The sequence below is a fragment of the Mercenaria mercenaria genome, chromosome 1, assembly GCF_021730395.1.
Source record: "Mercenaria mercenaria strain notata chromosome 1, MADL_Memer_1, whole genome shotgun sequence".
Lineage (NCBI taxonomy): Eukaryota > Metazoa > Mollusca > Bivalvia > Venerida > Veneridae > Mercenaria > Mercenaria mercenaria.
The window spans coordinates 107,311,879-107,337,242 of NC_069361.1; the positions used below are offsets into that span (position 1 = coordinate 107,311,879).

Here is a 25,364-nt window from a genome sequence, read left to right on the forward strand (position 1 = left end):
ACCAGTGAAATCGCAACCTTGACACATTAGTTCCGCGCACACGATACTAGGGGGGAAAAAGACAACATTGTTCCGACAAGATATTATACGTACTATAACAATGTAATATCATAACAGTTACATTAATGTAACTACAATTTAAATATACTGAGGTCTTTTTCTTTATAAAGGTATTAGACACAATAATTCTATTAATTCAGTACCAAAGACATGATGTTGGCGTTGTATGCTGAACTGACAGAAGTGGTTGATGTCGCAACAATTTAAAACTGTAACATTTTTTCAACATGAACCAACATGTTTCTGAAAAAAACAATGCTTTTTAATGCTGTATAATGACAAAGCACTAAATATGTGCACATTTTGTAATTAGGTATCTGGCATACTGACAATCCGTTGCTGAAGCAATACATGATAGTTTGATTCTGATATGAAAATTACATTTAACAGGTACGAATAAAGAGTGCTGTTATATATACATTTAATCTTCTATTTCACATGAAAGGCTTGTTACACTTAAAAGCTAATTTACGCACATTGTATAGATTACTAGGTAGGCAGGATAGAACTCACTCTACGCACTCCTACGTTTTTTCAGCGTTGTTAGCACAAATACACGTTGCACGGTGACGTGTCCACCTACAATATTTGGTGCCTTAAATGAGACGTGAACTAGTGCTTCCCCATTCTTCCATCTACGTTTTTACATAACAAAAACATATTACAATCGCTCGAAATAATAATCAGCGGAACCATGTTTTAATTATCCAAACAATACTAATCAGTTACACGCTGTGCGGATAATTCACTCGGACAAGACTCGTGGAATTCTTTCGCAGGTGTAGGCCCTATACTCTGCGTATTGTTTATATAATTTTATGTTAAAATATGTTTATGCTAGATCTTATTTCAAAAATAAACGTAGCTACATATGGTTCGCCCTCAAAATTGGGATTACAGTAGTAACATGGATTCTGTTAATTTAATGTTTGTTGTTACAACAGTAATAGAATAAAGAATGTTGTTACCGTAACTGCTATTAAAACCTAAAAGCAGCAAAACTGCAAGTACTACTCCAGTGCAAACTTCCGGTGATCCGTAAGTTTACGCTACTTCAAACTGTATACATTGTATAGATGTTACATTCTTACTATTTTTCAGCTTTGTAATTGACATTTCATACATTCGCTAAGTTTAACTGCTGTAGCTGCTGGCAGTTGTAGCAGTTAACTGCTGTAACTGCTGGCAGTTGTAGCAGTTAACTGTTGTAACTGCTGGCAGTTGTAGCAGTTAACTGCTGTAACTGCCAGCAGTTGTAGCAGTTAACTGCTGTAACTGCTGCAACTGCTAACTGCCAACTTCCTGCTGGTGAGATTTCTGTATTGTCATTTCAGTACTCAGGCACTTGTTATAGTTAGATATATGGCACGCGATCGCATGTCATTACTAATATAGATTGTATGGATATATCCCAGCTTTAGGGAAAAAAAACTCAAATAGTTATTCTTAGAAACCAAATTGCAAATAACCATTAGACTTGAATAAGCAACTAGTATTTATGAATGCACAAATAATTTGTTGCACATACATCCCATAATTAGAAGTCATGTACTTTCAGTATCGTGCAGTAGTTTTATGCTAGTATATCTGGTCACACATCTCATTGAATTCTTCTGATGGATTACTATAATTGCATTTGACATGTAATACTGTACATATACATGTTCATAATACTGTAAAGTTAATATGTATCCAATATATAACTGGGCCCAGGCTTAGAAAAGGACCTACTGACATAAACTTATTTTACAAGCGCTAATACTCTAAAAATGTCAAAAAAGAATAAAACCTTTTGGTGTTGTATTGACTGCAAAGGTATTTTCAAGTTAGCAAGGACAAATTATTTTATTTTCTTGTAAAATCACTTTTTTCTGGTAGTATTCTCTACTAACCTACTATTAGACCATTTATTTGGGAAAACATATGGGCATACTTTTAATGAAACTGTTTTAAATAATCAGTACTGTTCGTCTGTTACATCATGCTTTTGAGAATACATTTAAATCTAAGTACAACATAAATTTAAAGACAGTAAAAGGTCTGTTTTTGTTGGAAACCTATAAAAATATCTGACATTTTCAGACAGTAAAAGGTCTTTTTCTCTTGGAAGCCTATAAAAGTGTCTGACATATTCAGACAGTAAAAGGTCTATTTCTCTTCGAAGCCTATTTTTATCAAACAGTAAAAGGTCTATTTCTCTTGGAAGCCTACAAAAGTATCTGACATTTTCAGACTTTATCTAAGAAGCCTATAAAAGTATCTGACATTTTCAGACAGTAAAAGGCCTATTTCTCTTGGAAGCCTATTAAATTATCTGACATTTTCAGACAGTAATTGGTCTATTTCTCTTGGAAGCCTATGGAAGTATCTGACATTTTCTTGTTTACAAATGACGACAAACCGCGGTTAAACTCAGTCATGTTTCAAAATCTTATTATCTTTGTTAATCATTGAGGTGTCAAGGAAACATTCTTGAACATTCACTTTGCCAAATTCACAATTCATATAATATATGAAAATTTTATCCTAGCCTTCGATCAATATTTTATTATATGTTTTCTGGTATCACTTCACATTTTATTCTCAGTAAATTATATAATTCTATAATTCAAGTGAATTGTATGCGAGCAGGTATACTTTTGAAAAAAACAACAAAAAAACAACGACACGTATCTATATAATACCACTGAAAGATATTTGTTGACTTTATTACATTAAAATGACAATAGTTTTTCCTGTCGTCTCACCGGTTCTAATCAAATGCTTGTTAGAACTGTTCTTTGGGAACACAGAAGTAGAATATCTGTTATTCCTGTCCTACGCATACCCTTTTAGTTACAAGCTGTATGTGCATCGACAAATACCCGGAACTACAAATGGTGCAGAGTGTGTTGTACCTTTCGTTGCGGAAGGATATATATTATGGGTCTTATGTTTTGCCCCCCTCCCTCTTCCTATCATTACAGTGTATTACAGTGGGACCATAAAGATTTGAGTATTTTTGTGTTTTGGTGTCTAACTTTTATATTCATTCATTTTTAAACTGTGTTTCAGTATATCACACCTATTTGGGTGGAAGAATTGAACTCGGTTATTTTACGTTACTATGAAACAAAAACAACTATTGCTACAAATAACTGTATTTTATTTAAAGAAAAGAATTGACATCATGTACATAAATTATTGCTACGTTTTAAACATGGACCAAAATTTCATATCTAAATATAAAAAAACATATAAAGTTAATTGATTCATAAAAATAAGAACTTTATGTGTATTAACAATACTATGCATAATGTTTAAAATAGTACACACTTAATATATATATAAATTTTTAACAATCTATTGATATTGCACGGTATTTAGTTTTGAATGCAGCCGTCTAATACAAAAGTAATATATATATATTTAGTAAAACTGAATACAATTGATGAGTTTTTTTTCTTCTATTTGAAGTAAATATCTAAAGTAAAATAGTATACACACAAGTTCATTCCTTAAAGATCTTAAGAGGCAGTTGGAAAGTAAAAATATTTCCTTAATTGTAGACAAAATAAGCTTTTTGTTCGGTGCAAAAAGTACTCCTGAATACTTAACATCTCTATATATTAAAAAAATCATATTCTCAATCAAAAATCTTGGTAGATTATTATTAGTGAATAATACGAAACATTATCTACAACATGAATTCAATATTAATAAAGAGTTGTCAATAAGAAACCAAACTTCTAACATATTTGAGGCAAATTGGAAAATAATAAATAGCCTAATTAATTAGCTGTCACGGTTTTCATATTGTTGTTTTACAACCAGAGGAATCTTTTTATACTTCAAAAAATAATCAGTAAAAATTCCAGACTATCGGACATGAATATACAGAGCACAATCCTTTCACCCCTCACACACACTTTAAGGCTCATCTGATACTTTTACTTATTCAGCCTTATATGTCAAGCGTTATACAGTATTTCCACATCTGTATATACTTCATAATGATACCTTTTGCAAATGCAATGTTTCTAGATACATGTTATTTAACATTACAGTATTTTCATATCTGTATATTCATAATGATGACTATGCTATGAATCAGACTTGCATATATTCTGCACATACCTACATAATAATTTTGTAAGGTGTGGAGTACGGATGGTTCCCCGACATATACGCACCTATGACGGGGATAATAAAAGTATCAAATGTTAAAAAAATACAAAAAAGTACTGAAAGATGGGCACTAGGTATCTTTATATCAAACGAAATGTCTTCTAGATACACTACTAAATTTTAAATTCATTACTTATACGATCATATTTACAGATAATAATGATACATGCAATGATAAGAGAAATGTTCTCAGTGCATTTCCATCAAAGGTGTGAACTTTTCAAATGTTCTCAGGGCATGTCTGTCAAAGTTGTGAACTTTTCAATTGGTCTTTGAGCACTCGACGCAGAATTTTGCCGCTAGGAGATTTTGGAATTTCTTTCACAAACTCGACACCACCTCTCAGATGCTTGTAGTCTGAAACATTTTCTGAAACAAATAAAAAAGTTAATTTTTATATATACACGGTTAATTGGCATCATTAATTATATCGTGAGATATATATAATGATCTCTCTTACTCTACCACGTCGCCATAAAAGCAAGCTAAATAGCAAGGTAGTATTAGTGCACCCTCACACTCTGTAATAAGAGTTTGCTGTCTGTTTTTCGCTGTTTAGTATTCCTACAGATGAAACACCAATAGTAACTGTACACACAGCTTACATCAGAATTCTTACAGGAGTTTATTACGTTGAAAAAATAACATACGTTCAACATATTGCATAATGTCATGTGCATGGAGTGAAACTGCAGGTTTTAGAACCACATAAGCCCGTGGAAGCTCCCCAGCTCGGTCATCTGGCATACCAATCACTGCTACATCTTCTACTGCCGGATGCTTGTGTAATAAATCTTCTAATTCTGCAGGCGCCACCTTAAATAAATGCACATTTTCATTAGTATTAAGTCGGGGAAAGTGAATGCAAACCTTGTCATATTGTGCTTGGAATCTACCAATCACTTTCCTGAACTAAATTTTATGTCCCTTGACTAATCATTAAAATATTTCCTGCTCTACGGCTTTAAACGGGCGGTTGGCACCTTCTCATAAGACTATTGTTCTGGTTGTACCATGCATCAAACTTTGATGAACCATAAACTGATCTAAACTGAGCCATAAACTAGAATAAATCATTTGTGTACTATAAATCATTTGTGTACTTTCATTACCTTATGTAAAAAGCCCCAACGGAAGCGGGTGCATTTTATTATAGTTATTCTGGAACGATGCAATATAGATCTATAATTCTAGATAAAGAATCTCTTGGGGATGTGAAACCATATTGCTTAACACTTAAATGAAATAAATGTTTTTACAAATAGTAGAATTCTATCAACATTCAGACGAGACAAAAAGTCATACAGTTAGTAAAACGAACCTGTACTTTTGCAAACTAAATTTTATAACGGGTAAAGAAGTTATGGTCAAGAAAAGAAAGTGCCATATATATATTATCATCCTGACCTTGGAAATAGGATGAAAAAAATGTTCAGAATACCACAATATTGTGACAACAACAACAGCATAGTTTAAAACTTCACTATGCAATACTCTTTGGACACGGCCATTGTTGTGATAAATATGTACTGAAGCAAAATGTAATTAAATCGAAGGCCTCAATATTATAAAAAAATGTTAAATTATTCAGTACTTACAATGTTAAATAAAAATATCAAACTAAGGTAGCAGGGAAGCAGTTTCGAATTATGGTCTATCAATTACCTAGGAGTGAGCTATGTTTGCACTTCATCTCGTTGATGCTAGTATCTGAAGAACTGTACAATTTAAAGGGTCGTTACTCCTAAACCGGGCATGGTTGTTCAATGCCTGACGATATGCGCAATTTCTCTCCATAGTAATATATTTCTGTACGTTTTGGAAAAATCTCTTGAAAACTGTAGGAATTATTTGTACAAAGGTTTCACGACCAATAGACCGATAGACGTACCGAAGGACAAGGTGGCAAAGTCATGTCCCAATCCCATTCCGAAAGTTTTCAGGGAGCATAAAAATGATGTCTGTACAAAATATTTACTCTGAAATAAAGAGACGTATATTGTACACTGTACAACATTGACATGAACATGGAGAACGTACAAAAAGAGAAGTCTGATTGGTTTCAACAGGATTTCTACCAAAAGCTAGGTGTTAAGAATGTAAACATGTACCTGCTGTCCTTTATATTTGATCAGTTCCTTCAGTCGATCAGTTATCACTACACAATCGTTGTCTCCAATATGTCCTATGTCACCTGAGGGACAGATTTTAATGAGCTACTGATTATTTTCCAGAGTCATAGAATGTATCATATAGATAATAATAGACCGGTGTTTTTAACTTGAAATTATACAATATATATAGAAAAAATCAATTATTTAAATATGTCACGCAAATCGTTGCTTAAGGGGGAATGGTACTTTGTCAAAATTTAAGATTTGCTAATAGTCGTATATACCAAAATAAACTTGAAGATATTTCAAATTTGTATCATCATCTTTTAGAGCGATAAACATGCGTATGACGTTACCATGACGTCGCAGACATGACCCGTTTTCGCGCTTTTTACGTCCGTTAATGGTAGCACTAATATGGTATAAAACTCGATACTACAAGCGTATTGTTGGCGTCAATGCATTAGATTATATATCAAACGACAGAATAAAGCAATTTCTTAGTGATCATTAACATGAAAAGGTATTTTCTATCCGAATTTTCGGAGGAGGTTCGAAAACAGACATTTGGTTGTTTAAGAAAATTCAGGAAAAAAATCGCTTCTGATCCATTTTGCAAAAAATTGGCCCGTGGAATTTTTGCCATTTTTTTGTATGTAAAAATTCATTATGTTGTTAATGGCTGTGCCAAAATAGAAAAAAGTTCACCGAAGCGTTTTTCTAGTACAACCGTTTGAATTAGAGCATTGTGACGCAATAAACAACGTCGCTTAAGACATGACGTAAGCACGTGAATATTTACATTATTAGCCTTATTTTTACACCAGTGGCTGCAAAGATGGTGCTCTCCATACACATGTGGAACTATGCTTTCTAGCGCCTGTATTAATTCAGCTTCTCCTTTTTCTTCAAGATTTATTGAAACTCACTTTGCACTGGAAAACAAGCTTGCAATGGAAATTATTTTCTATTGTTAATTGTTCTTTTAAAAAAAAATATTCAGGACAATTAAAATGTAGAGTAAAAGTATGTTTGTACATCAGTCCAGAATTGCTTGCCTCTTTATGCAACTGAGCACGAATATCGGGCTCCATAGCTTTTACAGAATTGCTCCATTTCTTTGGCATCTGTGAAGTTGACCATATTTAATTGTTTTCGTGTAACTTTGATAAGTTTTCACACAGTTATTGTTACTTTCAAACATTACATATGTTGCAACAATACTTGTTACTTATTTATAAACTTGAACCCATATAATAAAACAGTTTTTGACTGTTAAGCCATCGGATATGATGTGATATTCAACGGAGGAGGACAATATTGACCTCTTCCAGTGAATACCATAGCATATCCAATGGCTCAAGGGTCAATAATAATATAATTTTCTAAACGAAATTAACATAAATAATTGACAAAAAACTCAATAAAAGTATTGCTTCTTTTCACTCTAACGTTTCGAAAATTATTAAACTTATATAGCAGTCATAGATAATTATCACTCACACGGATGTGTTAAATTTACATATATATTATTTTTGTATGTGTATTTATTTTATGTAATAAGATGCTTTGAAACAGACATAATATTTTGATGGCAAATTTATATTTATAGATAGATTTATTGATAATATTTCTTTAGTACTAATATTTACGAGAATATCCCATTTTTGTCTTCATGCAAAAATATAGCCAAGGGAGACAAACAGATACAGATTAAGTACGGCTGTTATATACATTCTTATTACAGAAACACAACCTAAAGTATAGATTTGTACCAACATCGTGTTGACTTGTCAGGAAATTATCAGTAGCGCGGTACGGTGACCTCGGAAAAGGGCGCATAACATGCGAGATTGTCGGCTTATATGGAAATTCCAAATGAATTCATATTATTGTTTGTTTTGATTGATAGAATCCTGTTTTACGGCCCTTTCAGTATTTCAGTTATGTCAGGCAGGTAGACAAGCTTACTGCCGCTCATTGGCTGTTTTTTTTATTAAAAATATAAGCATTCTTAATTTATTAAGACCTATTATACAGCCATTCTATTCAAACTTATTCTTTCTAAAATACGTGTTAAATAAAAGCTCAGTACATAATCCAGGATCGGGAACGGATTTAGCATCTTTTTGAGTGATCGTTCTCTAGTGTATACTGCTAGTTTCTATTTGGACCAACATTGCAAACTTTAATATATTTTCTATTGAATTTTAGGAAAGACAATATTGTGAAACAAGCCGCGACGGCATATGGACGAACATTCATCATTCTTATCGTTATGTCATCGTGTAAACGGAAGGGGCATGTCCGTGATGGCATGTTTAAAATTCATAATTTAGTCGTTTCTATTCAGGCTTTTTTCCCCGTCCTGTGCAACAAATAACAAATAACAGAAATATTTAAATGAAATGAGCCGCGCCTTGTGAAAACCAACATACGGTGGCTTTGCAGTCTGGTCAGGATCCATGCTGTTCGCTAACGGTTTCCTAAATTGCAATAGGCTTTAAAAGCGAACAACATAGATCCTGACAAGACTGCGCAAGCTGGTCTGGATCAAAGCTAGTCATAAAGCCACTATGTTGTTTTTTTCATGGCGCGGCTCAAATAACATATGTTAAAACAGGTAGAACGGTATCCAGTTATGCAAATGTTTTGACGTGTAATCTTTACAAACAGTACACGGCGGAATCTTAAAATTCATACGTAACATTCGAATTTTAAAATTCCGTTGTACTGCTTGCAAAAGAAAAATAACGTATATATATAAACTGTCAACTTTTAGGACTGCCTACGTGGTCTGATTCACTGAGATATCTCACTGATGGAGGACTGTAAGTTCAAGCCCCGTTACCGAACATGGCTCTTTATGTGAGAACACTTGGTAGTTTGTGTCGGAGGTTAGGGGTTTAGTACTGGTCGTTTCCAGGAACAATGTTTAAGGAAACTATCCGCCATACTGTTGAAACGAGCGTAAAAACTTGATTCAGAAAATTAATCAACTTTTTTAACAGTCTTATTACCGTTTCTATAAATCTGCCTTTAATTGTATCATTAATACAATTTAAACGAAATTCACATTCGGATAGAACTGTGCGGAAATGTTTGTATTTTAATTATCCCATGCTTACCTAATGCAGCTGCAACGTTTATTAAATAGGGGTTCCGTAAAATGCCGTAGCATTTTAGATTTTACATTTTAAAATGTAGTACACTATACAGACCATAATTAGTTTCGGAAAATAGGTTTTTTCCAGTAAAGTCTTTGTTTTGAGTTTAACGCCATTTTCTCAACAGTTTTTCAGTCATATAACGGCGGGCTGTTAACCTAACCAGTTTTCCTGGATTCTGTACCAGTACAAACCTGTTCTCCGCAAGTAACTGCTAACTTCCCCACATGAATCAGAGGTGGAGGACTAATGATATCAGACACAGTGTCGTTCATCAAATAGTCACGGAGAACATACGCCCCGTCCGAGGATCGAACTAGCGACCCCCGAGATCCGTAGACCAACGCTCTTACCTATTGAGCTAAGCGGGCGGGCTTCAGTAAAGTCTTTTTCCGCATATTTTGCAACCATTGTCAAATACATTACCAAAATATGCATAATCGACGATTCTTCTATTTTGCTTTTCTCCGTTTTATTATCACTCCCGACACTCCCTTTCTTCAAAAACTTAACTTTTTTAGCCTTCTGAACTGTCCGTATTTATCGCGACTTATTTTAGAAAGCAGCTGAGTTTGAAAAAGGTGCATGAAGTGGCTATTGAAATGAACATCAAGAACTTCTAGTAATTTAAAAGATACGCACTTTTCAATGAAAATATTTTGGAATACTGCATGTTATGAAATGTGTAATATTTTTACGATTAGATTGAAATATTTAATTCGTGTCTCATAACTGCTTGTTTATAGGTTTCCAGGTAGAATTATGACAAGCCATTTAAAATAAACACATGCAACGTTACATAACGATTACATGTCTTTTAACGACGCTGCAGTAGTCAAGTTCAAACGGTTTTACTACAAAAACGCTTCGGTGAACTTTTTTCTATTTTGGCATAGATATCAACAACATAATGAATTTTCACATACAAAAATTTGGCAAAAATTCCACGGGCCAATTTTTTGTAAATGGATCAGAATCGATTTTCTTCCTTAATTTTCTTAAACAACCAAATGTCTGTTTTCGAACCGCCTTCGAAAATTCAGATAGAAAATACCTGTTCATGTTAATAATCACTAAGAAATGCTTTATTCTGTCGTTTGATATATAATCTAATGCATTGACGCCAACAATACGCTTGTAGTATCGAGTTTTATACTATTTTAGTGCTACCATTAACGGACGTAAAAAGCGCGAAAACGGGTCATGTTTGCGACGTCATGGTAACGTCATACGCATGTTTATTGCTCTAAAAGATGATGATATCAATTGGAAATATCTTCAAGTTTATTTTGGTATATAAGACAATCAGCAAATCTTAAATTTTGACAAAGTACCATTCCCCCTTAATTCAATAATTAAGGTATTAATTCTTGTCGAAGCATCTAACATTCTTGTAGTCAAATGTTCATATTTCATCGCCCCTGCTGAATAGTCTTAATGTCAAATGTAACTTTGTGTTCTATTTTGTAGCATGTATATCATCAAAACTGTTCTATTTACGTTCTATACTTTAAGAACAAGAATGAGAAGACCACACAGTTTGGGCGAATTTATATAATCAGAACTGTGGGAAAACGTAACATGTTTTGTGAGGAAAAACTTTATTTTATTACCTACAATAAGAAAGTAAAAGTTTACTAGTTAGATGAATGATTTTATGTTCTTTGTTTAAAATAATGAAAATGAATGTTGCGACACATTTGCATGTTCTTGTATCAAATATTATACAATACACGAGTAACAAATAAAAAACACATTCGCCACACATAAAATGTAAGAAAATGAACATGAATTTAAAGACTGACAATAAGAAAGTGTAACATAGGCAACATGAAAAGAAATATTTTTAAATTACAAAAATGTTGATTTTAAGCAAGAAAAGTACGTACACAGTTTAGCATCGTATGGCTTGCCATACATTTAGATATCATCACGCATTTTTGAATATGGCTTGCACATTTTCTATTAAATTACTTATCAAACAATTATGATTGCAATTTTGTTTTTAAAAAGAAATTTACTGTCAATTTTGTTCTGAGCATATGTCCACTATATCGTTGCTAATATTGGGTAGTTCCATTCTGAAACTGGTCAAGTCCGAAATAAGAAAGAAGTAAAATAAACAAGACACACATGAGAATCCCTAGAATTTTTTTTGGTATGTTGAGGTCAATGTTTGCTTAAAAAATACACGTTATTCTACGTAGGCACGTGAATATATAGATACTAAGTACTGACATTTAGTTTCAGTGACATTCAAATTATTTGGTTAAATGAGATGTGTTCTTAACAGTGTTGAATTTGAATATCACTGAAACGAAATTCATTGCTTAACTTTTTCTTCAGTTTTTGATCTATTCTCAAGTCATATTGACACACAAAATGTGACATTCCTCCTTGTATAATCCGTATGAAGCTAAAATATGAAACCGAAGATTTCCACTTGACTTCAAAAGAATGTTTAAGCATTTATCAATTTGTTGTGCTATAAAATTATTCAGACAAACAACAGTTTTTATTACTCCGGACATCATAGCAAACACCAAGACTTAATTTTGAATTGGGTACATTGTTATCGCGCTGACAGTGTGTCTTACCTGTACATAGCCAACCATCCTCGTCTATCATTTCCTTCGTAGCCTTTTCATTGTGTATATAACCTTTCATATTTTGAGGACCTCTAACAAACAATTCTCCCGTCTCATTGCGCCCGAGACTCTTCCCTGTCTGTGGATCTACGAACTGAATCAAGAAAGACAGTAATATGTAAATACTGTTGAGCTAAAGTTCCAAACATCGCTTACATGTGTTTACATTAAAATAGATAAAAAAAAGTAGAACTATCGGCAATGGTTTGTTCACTTCAAATAATATAAAAAAATTATGACCACATATAAATGTTTCGCAGCTCAGATAGATAAAACATGTGGAACTATCGACCATGGTTTGTACACATTAAATACGTAAAAATATCTTTGTATAAATGTGCATGGCTGGAAGAATCAACTGTGCTTAATTGATATAACTTGAACATGTACAGTTCATCGTTATAAAACATATTATTAAAATAGTATGACATAATACAGTATAAAACAAGAAATGCGTATTGTCTTTCAGAGTAGTTTTGTTAATAAAAGAACGAAAACACTGTTATTTCTACTGGCATATATGAAAAAATATTCGGGGCAAATGTCCATTTCAATAATGAGCAATGCGGAACAAATGTTCCATTTCAGCAAATATCCAGCAGACCACTTTTTGAATGTGGGACAAATGTCATGAGATAGGATATTAACAGTTTTTCATTTCATTTCATTATTAACAAACGCCAGTAAAGAAATTTAAGCTATCTTGAAAAGAAAGAATTATGAGATATATTACTGTATCAAGTAAGTTGTCAGTTATATAAAGACATACATCTGTATTGTAACTTAAAACACTACTAATGCAAAAACGTATATTTCCATAGCTTAAAAATAAATCTATTATAAAAGAAATATCGTATACCAAATTGACGTCGCTTCCATGCGCATTGAAACAAATAACCAAAACAAACCTGATGCAAGACAACAGCTTTAGATTTGAATAATAAAGTTTTCAAAAAAAAAAAAATAAAAAAAAAAAAAATAACCAATGGTTTTGGTTTTGACGAATCTGAATAATTAAAAGAATCATTTGTTGGGGCACTCGAGACACATTTCTATGAATTTATGTCAAAATTGGACAAGCGGTATGAAAATTTCTCATGGAGATTGTTCCTAGTTCTAGATCTGGTGGTATCTATATGCAGCCAACAGAATAATTACGAACAACGCTGGCCAGCCTCTGAGATGTCGTTTGAAGAAAATGAGCACGGACATTTGTTCGACTGACGATCTTTAATACCCTTTTCTCCGGTGAGCTCAAAACTAATTGCATGCCAAATGACATCAAAAGAGAGCGTAAAGCTTTCATGGTCATATTGTTTACAATTCAATAAAGAATACCAAAAATTATAACTAATAGGAGTTGTAGGAAACTAATACATTAAATATAATCCTATTTTACACATACAAAGCCAGTACAAAGTTTTATCTACATAATTTTAGATGACCCTCCGTTGCTGTGTGGTTGGTAATACAGGTATCTCTTGAGAAAGAGGATACGCGTGTTCCCCGACAAGGAGAATCGCTTCATTTAAGGACTTTGCAGAGGTAAAATGATTTTATATATGAACTCTTCCTTCTATAAGTGTTGTGGCTTTAAATCACAACAAGATGTTTAAAGAATGACCTGAAAACCGGATAAATCGACATTCTTAGTAAATTGAAAATAAAAATAAACTGAAATTGAGTAAGAGTAAGAGTACCTTGGCGTCTGTGTTAGCAACCAGTGGCCCAACAGACCCAGCTGTAATTGATTCATAATCAGCACAAAGCAAAGGGGAGGCCTCTGTCAAACCGTAACCTTGAAAACAAATAGGATGTTATTTGAAATATCACTTGTAATACAAAGTCCCCTACTGGAATGCACCTAATTTTCTATGCTGTGGTATAACATACTGAACTGATTTCTGTCAATGATATATAAACAATATTGTACTATATATACAATATGTTATAACAAAACACTTGGATTAAAATTTGCATTTATAAAAACCTACAGTTGTTTTCGTAAGGAATATTTTTGGCCGATTTTTAAAAGAATACCCTATAAGTTATTTACAGTACCGACAAAAGGGAAATAAATCCTAAAATAATCTATATAATATAAGTCCACAAGAAACTTTTGACCAGGTTGAGATAGGTCAAATACACCTTAAACTGGATGTAACATGCATGTGGTACCCCAGAAAAGTGGTCTTGTTTTTTCCCTCCGGACAGTAATAAAGAAGTTACAATATAATATATTTATAGTAACAATAAAGGGGCGTAATTCTAAAACAAGGGTGTCTCATGGTGATGAACATTTGTGCCAAGGTACATCAAAATCTCTCCATGCAAGAAGAAGAAATACTCCGGACAAAGCCATTCTTGAATTTGACCTTTGACCTCTATGTGTGTCCTTGACCTTAGACCTAGGGACCTGGTTCTCGTGCAGGACAATCCGTCTCATGGTGGTGAACATTTGTGCCAAGTTGCATCAAAATCCCTCTATGCATGAAGAAGAAATGCTCCGGACAAAGTCATTCTTGTATCTGACCTTTGGCCTCTAAGTGTGACCTTGACCTTTGACATAGGGACCTGATTCTTGCTCACGACACTCTATCTCATGGTGGTGAACATTTTTGCCAAGTAACATTAAAATCCCTTTAAGGATTGTTGAGTTACTGACTGGACATGGAAAAAATCCCTTTTGACCTTTGACTTCCAAGTGTGACATTGACTTTGCAGCTAAGGGCCCGGGTTTTGCGCATGACAAGTTTTCTTATCTAGGGGAATATTTATGCAAACTGATATTTAAATTCTGTTTTGCATGACAAAGTTATAGACCGGACAGGAAAAAATTCCTATTGACCTTTGATCTCCAATTGTGACCTTGACCTTTAAGCTAGGGTTCTGGGTGTTGCGCACGACACGTTATCTCATCATGGGGAACATTTGTGCCAAGTAATATTGAATTCACTCGATGGATGACAGAGTTCTGGACCGGACGGAAAAAAACCCTATTGACATTTGACCTCCAATTGTGACCTTGACCTTTGAGCTCGGGGTTAGGCTTTTGCGCCTGACAAGTCGTCTCATCATGGGGAACATTTGTGCCAAGAGATATTAAAATCCCTTCGCTAATGACAGAGTTATGGACCGGACACGAAAAAGGCCCTGTCCATGCCATGTTAACATTTGACTGCCAAGTGTGACCTTGACCATTGAGCTAGGGGTCTGAAAGTAGTGTATGACACATTGTCTTATTATGAGGTACATTTGTACCAAGTAATATTAAAATCCCTTCATGGATGGCAGAGTTAGTTATGGACCGGACAGAAAAAAACCCTGTTGACCTTTGACCTCCAATTGTGACCTTGACCTTTGAGCTAGGGGTCTGAAAGTAGTGTATGACACATTGTCTTATTATGAAGTACATTTGTGCCAAGTAACATTAAAATCCCTTCATGGATGGCAGAGTTATGGACCGGACAGAAAAAAAACTCTGTTGACCTTTGACCTCCAATTGTGACCTTGACCTATGAGCTAGGACCCGGGTTTTGCGCATGACATGTCATCTCATCATTGGAAACATTTGTGCCAAGTAATATTAAAATCGCTTCATGGATGACAGAGTTATGGACCGGACACGAAATTGCGGACGGACGGACGGAATGACAGAATGACCAGTAGGGAACTAATAATCATGAATCAGTTGTTACGCAAGGATTGTTCCAAAAGAAATGCAACCGATCTTTACATTTTTCATCTTTTAAGTTAGATAAAGTATTCAACAAAATCGCAGACTGCCGTTTTAGTTTTATTCCAGACATATTTCACAAGAATAACATATTAATTAAATAACTTTGCCAAGTAAGTTTAATTCAGGTATTGTAACGTTTACTAGCGATAAAAGAGTTGTTTGATTTGAAAGCTGATCTGACACAGGCGCTTTGTTTTGATGGCCATATAATTAAAGCCGAGCTCCATAAATTTGCAATCAAAAGTGACATTATGCACAGACACTCGCGATCAGACCCCCTCCCAGTCGCCATATAATCTTAGATTTGCCGTTGCGACTTAAATCCCAACAAAACAAAACAAAAGACATAACGACATCATCTCATTTTGTTTGAATTGTTACAAACTGACCTTGTCTGACGATTTTATTTCTCTTGTCCATAAACTCGTTCGTTATCGCTTCTCCAAGTGGGGCAGCACCGCATATAATGGTGCGTATCCGTGAGAAATCAAACTTGTCCACAAGGGGATGGTGAGTCAGAAATAACAATAAAGGCGGCACAAGGTGAAGTTGTGTTACCTGAAAGGAATTAAAATGCGTTTGGTAACCAACAAGGTAAATATTTTGAATACATATTGTAGAATGAAATGATATCTTAGTCAATAATGAAATAGCAGACTCTGAGATAGCTTTTTAGCATAATTACTCTGTCTTTGAAATCGTATTATTTAAAAGGAACTTTATTCTTTTACGTCTGAGTTAAATTGTCTGAATATTGTAATATCATACACACAGCTGAGGATTAACAACAGCTTAAAGGTTTTCTCATTAGGCGAGACCCGTTACAAAAGTGGCAGTGGGCAAGTAATTTGAAATAAGCGACCTTATCACTTTGCCAGGAAAGTTCCAGGTAAGTTTGTTCTTTTGCATGGAAAACAATAGGACCGTCGATGAGATGATACTAATTTTGTAATTTATATTCTGTATTAAATTTGCAATTATAACTATTGAATGCAGTTTCACCTAAACGACTACTGACGGAACATTAATCCATTACGAGTACCTTTTGTTCTCTGATCGTCTTTAAAAATCCTTCCGGTTCGAATCCAGGAGTTATTGCTAGCGTACCACCGGACTGTAATGTGCCACACAAAAGAATAACAATTCCATAGATGTGAAAAAATGGGAGAACCGCAAAGTTGGTGTCATCATTGGTTGTTCTAATAGATTGTCTAAAAATTATAATAACAATTGAATGGAAAAGTTATTATCAATACAAGCACTTGGCAATTATGACAGATAATTAAGCGGGGAGCCGTTATGTGATGTTCTATGAACTTGAAGCCCGGCCCATTTGCTTTATTAGTGTCTGCATAGTCTTTATATACTTTGCAATTAATATTCAATGAAATATATTTCTCAGGAGAATATCCCAAATCTTGGGGCAAAAGGTTTAATACATGTAGTACCAATATTCAAAAGAAGAAAGAACAAAAGGGCCATGATGGCCCTAGGTCGCTCACCTGAGAAACACACCATACGTCCATAACAGTGTAAACATGTTTGACCTAGTGATTTCATGGAAACAAAATATTCTGGCCAATTTTCATTAGGATTGGACAATAAAATATGGTCTCTTGAGTTTAAACAAGTATTTTATTTGATATGACCTAGTGACTTATTTTTTAACCCCAGATGACCTTTATTCGAACTTGACCTAGATTTTATCAAGGCAATCATTCTGACTAAATTTCATGAAGATCAATTGAAAAATACAGCCTCTATCGCATACACAGTGTTTTTCTTTGATTTGATCTACTTTTTAACCCTAGATAATCCATATTCGAACTCTAAATAGATTTTATCAAGGCAATCATTCTGCGTAAATTTCATGAAGATCAATTGAAAAATACAGCTTCTATCGCATACACAATGATTTTATTTTATTTGACCTACTGACCTACTTTTTGACCCCAGATAACCCATATTCAAACCCGACCTAGATTTTATCAAGGAAATCATTCTGACTAAATTTCATGAAGATCAATGGAAAAATACAGCCTCTATTGCATATACAAGGTTTTTCTTTGATTTGACCTAGATACCTACTTTTTGACCCCAGATAACCCATTTTTTAAACTCGACCTAAATTTCATCAAGGCAATCATTCTGATCAAATTTCATGAAGATCAAATGAAAAATACAGCCTCTATCGTATACACAAGGTTTTTCTTTGATTTGACATAGTGGCCTAGTTTTTAACTCCAGATAACCTATATTCAAACTCTACCTAGATTTTATCAAAGCAATCATTCTGACCAAATTTTATGAAGATCAAATGAAAAATACAGCCTCTATCGCATACAAAAGGTTTTTCTTTGATTTGACCTAGTGACCTACTTTTTGAACCCAGATAATCGATAATCAAACTTTACTTAGATTTCATTAAGGCAATCATTCTGATCAAATTTCATGAAGATCAGTGGAAAAATACAGCCTTTATCGCATACACAAGGTTTTTCTTTGATTTGAACTAGTGACCTAGTTTTTGAACCCAGATAAATCATATTCGAACTTGGCCGAGATTTTATCAAGGCAATCATTCTGACCAAATTTCATGAAGACCAATTGAAAAATACAGCCTCTATCGCATACACAAGCTAAATGTTGACAGACAGACAGACAGACAGACAGACGACGGACGACGGGCGGAGCTAAAAACGAAGCAAAAAATAACAGGGGAATTACATTGATTAATATTATTGCAAAAATATATTCTCAAATTTTACTAAATCGATTAACTGACTGGTCAAAGAAGTATAATAAGATCAATGATAACCAATATGGTTTCCTAAAGGGCAAGTCAACTGCTGATTGTATATTTCTACTGCATTCTGTCATCGCTAAAACACTTTCACAAGGTAAAAAAGTGTACTCAGCATTCGTTAATTTTGAGAAATGTTTCGACAAATTAGATAGATCGTACATTTTTGTAAAAAATATTTCAAGAAAACGTACGTTCAAGGTTAGTAATAGCAATTCAAAAGCATGTATAGCTCTGTCCGATCAGCAGTTAAATATAGTAATTCGACAAGAGCCTTTTTCGATTTTGATATCGGCGCACATTAATGACAATTTGCTTACAATTGATGAAATAAAATTATTTGTACTTTTATTCTTAGCACACTCACCTGAAGCACTACAAACAATGCTCGATGATCTTTACCGATACTGTTCCGAATGGGGCATGAAAATTAATATCGAAAAGACTAAGATAATTTGATATTTGAACAAGGAAGACACTCCAGTTTTGATTTTAAACTAAGCAAATTAGAAACAATTACACAATTTAAATACTTAGGAATTACTTTACTTAAAAACGGAAACAGACATCGAAAACAAAAACATATCGCGCAACATTCACGACACGCACTTTTTAATCTTTTTATTGTTTTTAATCAGTTAGAATATTAAAACCTGAAGACAAATGTAAATTATTCGATAGCCTCGTTGGGTCAATTTTAAACTATGGTTCGGAAGTATTTGGATATGATGAGGCAAAAGATATTGAACTTGTACATTGTAAGTTCATGAGAAAAATGTTGAATGTAAGAAAGTCTACAAATTAACACGGTTTATACGGCGAACTAGGCAGACACCCTATGAAAACACAGCGGAAAATTATATTGATTACATACTGGTTTAATTAACGTCATTAATCTTGATGAAAATAGTCTACTAAAAATGTATAATATTCTTAAGGACGATGCTAATAATGATAATTCATATGGTTCAAAGAGTGAAATTGATATTAAATGAAATAGGAATGTCAAATATATGGTTAGATCAAAATGCAAGTTTTAGAAATCATTTCTATGTTATCAAAACCAGACTACTAGACATCCATAAACAGCATTGGTATTCAAATATTAATAATTCGAGCAGAATATCCTCATAATTTTAGTGTATATAAACATGAATTTAAACAAAAACGATAACTGAACTGCATAAATAAAAACAAATTTCGAATATCACTGACTAAACTTAGACTCTCTTCTAACAACCTTGCGATCGAGACAGGAAAACATCATAATTTAACTCTGGAAGAGAGGATTACGTTTTTACTTAATCATGTTAATAGCCCGAAGTACTATGACATAAGACGAAAATATCTCAAACCATACTACTGTAGATGGTCGACTAGGAAAACATTTGAAACATTAATGTAAAGCTAAAAAATAAACTTTCTAAATATTTATATTTTACATTTAACCTTAGAGAAGAAACTTAATTTTTCATGTTCCTATATTTTTCTTTACAAGAGGTTCGATCGAATAAATAATTTCCCAGTAAAAATTGTTTTGAAAATGTGATATTTTATTGTGTTCATCTTTTCCCATACTTAGTGCAATTGTATATTCTTGTTCTGGTTATAAATGTGCATATGCTATTTAATGCCAAATGAAATTTCTGTTTTGTTCTGTTCTGTTCTTTATATTTTTATGTAACTACTAAACGAGCAATAAAATATAATCAAACTAAATGACCTTTTATGTCCTATTGTTTCCCCAAAGGTTACTGAAGTATCACTCTGTATAGAAAACTCAACAACAGATATTGAATTGAATAAAGGGTATTTATTATTAAAATACCATAAAAGTAAAAGAGATTAAACATCAGTGATAGTTTTCTATATCCGGGCGACCAGAAACCGCCGACCCGTATGTAAAACACAGTATAATGAAAATTGTCATAAAGCCAGATTTAACAAATGTAAAAGGCTTCAAATTTCAAGCAAATAAGCAAATTAGAAAATGGAACATTACAACGTTTTTCGTTGTTGTTGTTTTTTTTTTTTTTTTTTTTTTTATATATAAAATGAAGAGCCAATGAGAATCTTTAAAAAACTATGGACTGATTGTCTTAACGAATCCCAATGTTCAAAAAAGTTATAAAAAGAGGTGGTTGGGGAGGAGGAGGTCTAAACGAAAATGAATCACCTCTAACAGATTCCGCAACTAAATAAAGACTGACTACTCAGCAAGCGATTGGTTCATATAACCATGTGACATAAAGGAATGGATCTCATTGGCTCCTTTTTACAATATGATTAACATAAGCCCCTTCGTTGAACCATGAGTCATGGTTAAAACATATATGCAGAACAGAATAAGAAACAAGTACATAAAACATTTTATGCATATATAAAATATATAAATACAAGAAATATAATTAAGCAATGTAAATTTCAGCTAAACGCAACTCTAGGTGATTGTTGTTGGCATGTAACACTTTTTGTTTTAAAGAAACACTATAACAGAAGTTAACTGGTTCAAACTATCGCATATGTAAGCGTTAAATAACGGAGAGTGTCATTTCTTGACATAATTATGGAAAGGACAAACTCATTTGTGTTATATTTCTATGTAAAAAAGAAATCTTACTGAAGTTGTATCATATTGGACACCACATTATAGTGGCTCAGCATGACGCCTTTAGGAAGCCCTGTGGTACCACTGCTATAAGGCAGAATAACAACATCTTCGTGTGGGTCAATTGTGATATCCGTCGGGAAATACTTGCCATCGTCGGCTAACAAGTCGGAAAATGGCTGACACCCGTCAGCATTACCTATCACTATAATGTCCTGTATGAAGAAAAAAATTAGCGAAAAAAGTGTGTAAAATATTAACATAAACTAAATTTCATACACAAGTATTTCGTGAACAAAGTAAAGCCTCTTTCAAGCGGTGTGGTTTTAATGCCCATTTCATAATTTTAACAATGAAACTATGATACTTGTTAGACGTCTTATTGTATTACAACACTCAGGACGTGTTATTAATGGAGCGAAATATTTCACAGCCGTCAGGCTTAGCGAGAAGAAACATATCAAATATCATACTACGACTTGTTTCAACTGAAATTGATAGGCAATTTATATAAAAGTTTTTTGCTACAATACTTTTAAGCCCAACTTCTACTAAAATCATAAATCAAAAGTATAGCCTCATTACATTACAGGTACTGTATTGCTGAAGCTTTACTATTTAAACAAAGTGACTTAACTTACACCGATTTCTGCTTCCCGTGCCTTTGGTACAAGGTGAGCTACAGTAACTAGTGTTTTGGCCCCAGAATGTTCCATATGTCGCTCCAGTTCTCCTATAAAATTGAACAGTAAATCATACTGAATAACTATAATTATAAGGGCTAAGTCCAAAACATTCTTTCTGAAAAGCTCTACATGGTTTTGTGTCACTGAAGTATACATGAAAATATGAGTTTGAATCTTATTTTCAGTTCATGAAATATATTAAACAAATGTGTGTCAGATAAAGAAACAATTTTTTTTTATCATAGTTCTAACGAAATCCCATCCATGCCGGTGGTTCCATCCAGGTGCCCGCTTGTGATGAAATAATTCACTAATTCCTCCACAATCAAATTTGGATAGTCGCCGTATGACCAGTAATTGTGTCGGTGCGACGTTAAACCCAACAAATAAATCTTACGAAATCGCATATTAACATGCATATGGGCCGCACCATGAGAAACCAACATAGTGCATTTGCGACCAGCATGGATCCATCTGCGCAGTCTGGTCAGGATCCATGCTATTCGCTAACGGTTTTTCTAATAGCAATATGCTTTGGAAACGAACAGCATAGATCCTGACAAGACTGCGCGGATGTGCAGGCAGTCTGGATCCCTGCTGGTCGCAAATGCACTATGTTGGTTTTCTCATGGTGCGGCTCATTATTATATGCAAATCAAAGGTACAATATTGCAGTAATTTACGGAAATCGATATAATGTATTAAATTCTAAGTTATCGCTTTATTTTTGCCATATACTTGCTGAAAAGAAAGCGCAATACAAAGTACCAGACGTGTATGCAGGATTAGCCATCGTCAAGACAACACCAACAGAAGCACATCCTAGTAAAAGAAGACAAAACTCTGCGTTGTTGGTACCATAGTAACAGATGACGTCATTCTTTCGGAGCCCTTTCCTGTACAAGAAACTGCCAACCTTTCTTGATAGATCCTCTAGCTGCGAGTAAGTGTATACAGTGCCAGTTGCATCGTCGACCTATAGAGTAAACTATGGAAGTTTGAGTATTTAATTACTTTGTACTTATCTGATACATTATTATTATTATTATTATTATTATTATTATTACCATAATAGTATTATTATGCCAGATTTATATATACATATATATATACATATTTGTAAAATTATACGATGTTTACTGAAGTATGATTTCAAATCCATGAAATCACACTGCAGTGCTGAGACGTTAATTGGGATGACTAAGGTAATATCCACCCAGACTTTAACGCATGTAGCTGGATGTCACTGTCATAATACCATATATATCTATATAATTGTTGATATACATTGTAGTACATTGTTAGGTATAGGGCTTTTGGGATTGGGCTGGCAATTAACGTCTCAGCACTGCAGTGTGATTTCATGGAATTGAAATCTTACGTCAGTAAACCTTGTATAATTTTACAATTCCACTTCACACTTTGCAGTATTGATCCGCTAATTGAGAGGACATCCAGTGAAATTAAATTGTTTGTATTGCACCACCATTTAATTAACATTAATGAAAGCTGTGACTAACTATTTACTGGAGCTAAGTAAGCATAAATAATTGTCTAACAGAACTATTTATCAATATATGTTATAACAACATCAATGATAGCACATGCAATGAGTAAAAATAATACTACAGGAACTATATGAAAGTCATTAAGTTGAATCCTTTGACCAACCAGCAGTTCTCATTATAGTACTCACAGGTACATGCTTCTTAAAAGCATGCAATGCAGAAGCGGGGCTTAAACTTAGGAGTGCCGATGCTTGCGTTTTCCAGTACTTTCTTAACCCATCTATCAATTGTGTTTTTTACACTGCTTTATGAGGTTTACTTAAACTAATAAACAGTGTCAGTGTTGCGTAAACTCGATGTTATTTCCATGTAACAATGTAAGCAGGTAACCACACACAAAATGTTTTCACACAATGTTTGAAAATATAACTCATTCAAATGATTTGGGCTAGACTGCTTTAACAATTCGGTTATTCTAATTTTTACACCATCTTTGGTAAGTTCTATATTTCCCGTTTTTAGAAGGTGAAGGGATTGTAATGTTTGTGCAGTCAACAAACCTAACAATCCTATTAATTCAAATGTTATAAGTTTCAAATCACTGCATGAATTTATCTGTTTCAGCTAATTAAGAACAATTTCAACATCCCAAGTAAACTGATATCTTGGCAGAGAAGGCCTGAGTAAAAACACACCTCTCATAAATCCCTTTATCAGACGACTGTTTCCCACGAAGTTAGTGTAACAAGACGTGGAGTTAATTTAATGAGTTAACAGCTGACTTAGCTAAGACGGTTCTTATAAAGGAATGCCAAAAAACTAAAATATCTTTTACATGTGTTGAAAAGGAATTAATATTTCGTTCATTGCAAAAACTGAACCATTTTTAGCTCGACTATTCAAAGAATAGGTAGAGCTATTGGACTCACCCATTCGTCGGCGTCTGCATCGGCGTCTGCGTCCGCGTCCCGATTTGGTTAAGTTTTTGTATGTAAGCTGGTATCTCAGTAACCTCTTGTGGAAATGGATTGAAACTTCACACACTTATTTACTGTGATAAACTGACTTACATTGCACAGGTTCTATAACTCTATTTTGCTTTTTTTTTTTACAAAAGTATGCCCTTTTTCCGTCTAAGAAATTTCTGGTTAAGGTTTTGTATGTAAGCTGGTATCTCAGTACCCACTAATTGGAATGGATTGCCACTTCATACACTTGTTCACTGTCATGATCTGACATGCACTACGTAGGTCCCATAACTCTACTTTGCATTTTTTTAAAATTATGCCCCTTTTTCTACTTAGCAGTTTTTGGTTAAGGTTTTGTATGTAAGCTGGTATCTCAGTATCCACTAATTGGAATAGATTGAAACTTCACACACTCATTCACTGTCATGATATGACGTCAGGTCATTAAATGATACCTTGTTGGAGCCAAACAACAGTGACTGTGTTATTTGATCTGGTCCTAATGTTTATCTGTTATATCTTTGCAAAAACACTGTAAACCAAACAGTACAGCTTTAAGTTCTAGATATTTGATATGACACATCCGTTCTCTGACATTCCAAAGCCAGCCTGTTGATTTATCATTCATTACTAACTCCAACCTGTCTGTGAACTATCTGTAAATATCACACCGTCTGGGCTGCTTTGATATATATATTCCAATTGAGATGACTAATCAGTGCTATTATGATAACCGCTCAGACAATTCGCGTGGTTTAGGTCTCCGGGAGAAATTCTTTTATGTACAATTTATAGTGTTAATGGGTAGTGAGACTGGCTGTGACATTTAATTACCATTAATTCATTGATTAAGCATTAATTCATTGATTAAGTAAAAAAACAACAAATTGGATTAA

The 25,364-nt window shown here is 33.7% G+C and overlaps 1 protein-coding gene across 1 annotated transcript in view; it reads right to left on the reverse strand.

The window, feature by feature from the left end:
• Positions 1-3,199: 3,199 nt before the first annotated feature.
• The window catches only part of LOC123527392 (uncharacterized), a 33,772-nt gene continuing 11,607 nt past the window's right edge, over positions 3,200-25,364 (reverse strand). Inside the window, exons 2-11 of the mRNA XM_045306804.2 lie at positions 22,761-22,968; positions 21,948-22,039; positions 21,319-21,521; positions 16,938-17,106; positions 16,285-16,453; positions 13,857-13,954; positions 12,106-12,250; positions 6,339-6,421; positions 4,878-5,043; positions 3,200-4,596 (exon numbers count right to left, since the gene is read on the reverse strand). Coding sequence (XP_045162739.2) covers positions 4,472-4,596; positions 4,878-5,043; positions 6,339-6,421; positions 12,106-12,250; positions 13,857-13,954; positions 16,285-16,453; positions 16,938-17,106; positions 21,319-21,521; positions 21,948-22,039; positions 22,761-22,968 — 1,458 coding nt within the window. The 3' untranslated portion in view covers positions 3,200-4,471. The remainder of the gene's footprint in view (positions 4,597-4,877; positions 5,044-6,338; positions 6,422-12,105; positions 12,251-13,856; positions 13,955-16,284; positions 16,454-16,937; positions 17,107-21,318; positions 21,522-21,947; positions 22,040-22,760; positions 22,969-25,364) is intronic.